The sequence below is a fragment of the Terrapene carolina genome, unplaced genomic scaffold, assembly GCF_002925995.2.
Source record: "Terrapene carolina triunguis isolate 2854851 unplaced genomic scaffold, T_m_triunguis-2.0 Scaffold10659, whole genome shotgun sequence".
Classification (NCBI taxonomy): Eukaryota; Metazoa; Chordata; order Testudines; family Emydidae; genus Terrapene; species Terrapene triunguis.
The window spans coordinates 112-4,027 of NW_020675010.1; the positions used below are offsets into that span (position 1 = coordinate 112).

Sequence of the window (3,916 nt, forward strand, 5' to 3'; positions counted from 1 at the left end):
TAGCCATTCCCAGTCTCTCTTCAAGCCTAAGTTGATTGTATCTAGTTTGCATATCAATTCAAGCTCAGCAGTTTCTCATTGGAGTCTGTTTTTGAAGCTTTTCTGTTAATATCAGGAGGTATTTCCTGATATTCAGCCTAAACTTTCCCTTTCCTCATTTCAGTGTTTCTTGTAATATCCACACATTGCCCTAAAAGGTTTTCCTCAGCATTTCCACTCCCATATAGTTATTCCTTAGGCAAGTTACATTATTCCATTCATTATATATCATTCTCTTCAGGTTCCTAATCATTTATGGTGCTCTGAATCTGAGCTCCCTTCAATTTATAAGTAATAAGATGTCCAGACTGAAAAGCAGTATTCCCAGGGCAGTCACACTAGAGCTGTATAGAGGGGGACTTTCACGTGCTTGCTGCATGACATACCTTTGCATATGCAACTCAGAATTGCATTGATCATCTTCGTTGGCACATCAGTGGTAAATTCATGTCCAAACTTGTCTATTGTCTATCCGCTTCCCATATTTTTCTCTCCTGTTAAATATGTATGGATCTTTCAATCACTCTTTTACAGATATTAGTTTGCACTTGTCCAAGGTGAATGCTTTCTACCCATGTTTCTATTCTAATCTCTAGATCCTTTTGGTCTCTTTCACCATTTCTCTTTACTTGCAACTAATAGCAATAGTCTTCAAATTTCATTAAAGCATTTACCACCTCCTAGATCTTTAAAGGTGATAAATAAAATTTCCCCTAGCAGATCCTTTTGATACTTCACTGGAAACACACATCCATGCATCAGATGAACTCAGATTTGTCTGAAGTGTGGTTAAACAGAAGACATTATACTTTATCCATGCTTATTTGAATTGAGTGTAAGACTTCATGAGACATTATCAACAAATGTTTTATTACTGAAGTACAAATATCAACCATTTTCCTTTCACCCATTCCATAACAAAAAAAGGTACTAAGTTTCTTTGGCAAGATCTACTTGTGTTTCAATTGTCTCAGAAGTTAAGTGACCAATTTCTCTTTCCTGTTTCTCCTTTCCCTCCTCCCCCCATTTTTAGAGTGTTATTTTGCAAAGGATAGAAGTTAAATTTGTTTCACTGCTATTGCCAAGATCTTTCCTCTTTAATTTTGTTTTAAGATTAGTACTATGCTTGCGTCTATCAAACATCTTGTTCTTCCCTGATCTTCTAGAGTTCATCAGTTGAACAAAGTTTCTATTCCAATCCACTTTGTCTGGATCCACTGCTTTGTTTGTGTTTTACATTTTCCAAGTAATCCCTTACTTGCTTTTTATAAGAATTATGCTAAGGTATTACTCATATCCTAATTGTTCAAAATGTGTTGTTTTATTTTTCGTGTAGAAGTTAGATTTTTAGAGGAATTTGCTGTACAAATATTTTTGTATTTTCAGGAAGTGAAATAACTGACTTTGCAGATAACAGCTTCAAGCTATTATTCCACTAAAATGTTTGAGTATGGTTTTATGTAGAGTTAAAATATGTTGTCCATTAACATACTGCTTTTCCTAATAGGACTATAATGTACTCTTAATTGTGATCTTCTTTTATAGGGCCTGCAAAAGGACCCACTGTTCAGACAAAAAAAGTAGGAAAAGCTGAAGCCGTTTTAGTATGGAAACCTCTTTCAGTGGATGAGCAAAATGGGTTTATCAGATATTACACTATATTATACAGAACTATCAGTGGCAATGAAACAGGTAACAAAGGCCATTTAGTTTTAAAATGTATTTCTTTGAATATTAACTTTCTGAAATATTGAGTTACTGACTACTGCACAAAGCAAGATAGAGAATTATGTGCACCTAGGAGCTGTCTCACCAGATCAAACTGTAAGTTCTTATGATGTTGGGGATTTTTTTTTAAGTGAGAAATCTTTTACAGAGAGAAAGTATACTTGGTTCTGCATTGGATCCCCTGTAGCTTAGTTACATTTGAGACCAGAAGTGTCCCTTCTAAGAGTACCAAGTGTCTGGTTCAGAACATCTCATACAATGAGACTTAAGGAGCTCAATTTATTTAGTTTATCAAAGAAGATTGACTTGATCCTAGTCTTTATTGTCTACGTGTGGAGAAGACCTTTGGTACTATTTTATCCAGCAGACAAAGGTATAACAAGATGAAACTAAACATTCAAAGTGAAAATAAGGTGCACACTTAACAGTAAGGGTAAGTAACCCTTGGAACAATAGTCGTTTCTCCATTGCCTTGAAGTCTTTAAATCGTAACTGCATGTATTTCTAAAAGAAATGCTCTTGTTCAATCTCAAATTATTGGGCATCATACAGAAATTGCTAGGTAAAATTCGGTGGCATGTGTTAAGCAGGAGGTCCCACTAGATGATCTGATAGCCTTAAAATCTATTAAATGGAAAGCAGTCAGTCACTATAGACCTACACTTGTCTAAATGTCTATTGAACCTTCTGGCATATAGGTAATTAGAAGTCTTGTTATTCACAATATCACTACTAACCTCTAAAATTCTGTCTCATTATCTCTTTTATAGCTACTTATTATTAAGGCTATGATTTAGTCACGTGGGTCATGGCAGTCACGGATTCCGCAACTACTTCTGCTTCAGCTGTCAGCAGCTGAAGCCGGGACTGTGCACTCCTGCCCTGCAACTGGGGCTGGATGGCTGGAACCAGGACCCTGCAGCCCCTGCCCTGCGGTTTGGGGGCGGGGGGTGGAGGGCTGCAGCTGGCCTTTGTGCCTCCGTCCAGCAGCTGCGGCCAGCTCCGGAGAGGGGGCTGTACACTCCCTGTGGCTGCGTCCCCTAGCTGCTGCCCGCTCTGCCCTCCACGCTACGGCCGCTGTATCTGGGCCTGTGCCCCCGACCATGGTGAGGAGCTTGGCCTGTCAGTCCCATCCCCCCCATGATACTCCATTCCTCCCCCCTACTTAGCCCTGCGTCCAGTTATTTTTAGTAAAGTCACGGACAGATCACAGGCTCCGTGAATTTTTGTTTATTGCCCATGATCTGTCCGTGACTTTTACTAAAAATAATTGTGACAAAAATCTTAGCCTTACTTATTATATATTTTAATTTCTTTTCAGTGCCTTTAAGGAAGATAAGGTTTAATGATTGGAGTTAAGCATTTAGATATAGAAACAAATTTCAGTAATTTTTGTCTTACAAAATCTAGCCTTTGAGTCCATTTTCAATGCTATGGAAGTGTGTAACTTCCCATTAAATTATGTCTTGGATACTTTGTTCCCATATGTATATATGTAATAGTGTTTTAGTATGGATATTAAACAGGTTGTACCAGATAACTGTATAAACCTTTCTCTTCTAGCTGTGAAAGTGGACCCTTCAAAAACAGAATATACCCTCTCCTCCTTATCCAGTGACACTTTATATATGGTGAAGATGGAGGCACATACAGATGAAGGAGGCACAAGTGGTCCTGTATTTACATTTACTACACAAAAGTTTGGTAAGAAATAATCACATAAAATGTGTAGGGACTAATTGTAAAATGGATTAGTCATGCAGTTGCTCTCTTAATTTATGCACACAGTTTATTTTTTTTATTCTAGTAATACCTAAGGCCCCAAACCAATACAGCTCCCTTGTGCAATGAGTTCTACAGACATATAGTAAAGGGCATTCTTCCCTAAATGTTCTGTGTTCGTAACTTAAAATATGTAACAAATGCTGAGAAGGGGAGAGGATCATGGAAGAGTAATGCAAGTATTTTTTCATAGACTAGCTATGTGCAGTTTTGTAGGTATAGCATACTTTTTATATTGCTGGCAGATGGTTGGATCTGTGACTTAAAAGTCAAGTACTGCTTTCTTAGGCCTGGTCTACACTAGGCTTTTATGTCGAATTTAGCGCCGTTATATCGAATTAACCCTGCACCCGTCCACACCACGAAG

The 3,916-nt window shown here is 37.9% G+C and overlaps 1 protein-coding gene across 1 annotated transcript; it reads left to right on the forward strand.

The window, feature by feature from the left end:
* Window positions 1-1,584: 1,584 nt before the first annotated feature.
* Window positions 1,585-3,579, forward strand: LOC113408367 (interleukin-6 receptor subunit beta-like; the record flags this gene model as incomplete). The annotated part of the gene is made up of 2 exons (XM_026661565.2): window positions 1,585-1,731; window positions 3,331-3,579. Coding segments are annotated over 2 exons (299 nt in total), but the record flags the coding sequence as incomplete, so codon positions are not given.
* Window positions 3,580-3,916: the final 337 nt, after the last annotated feature.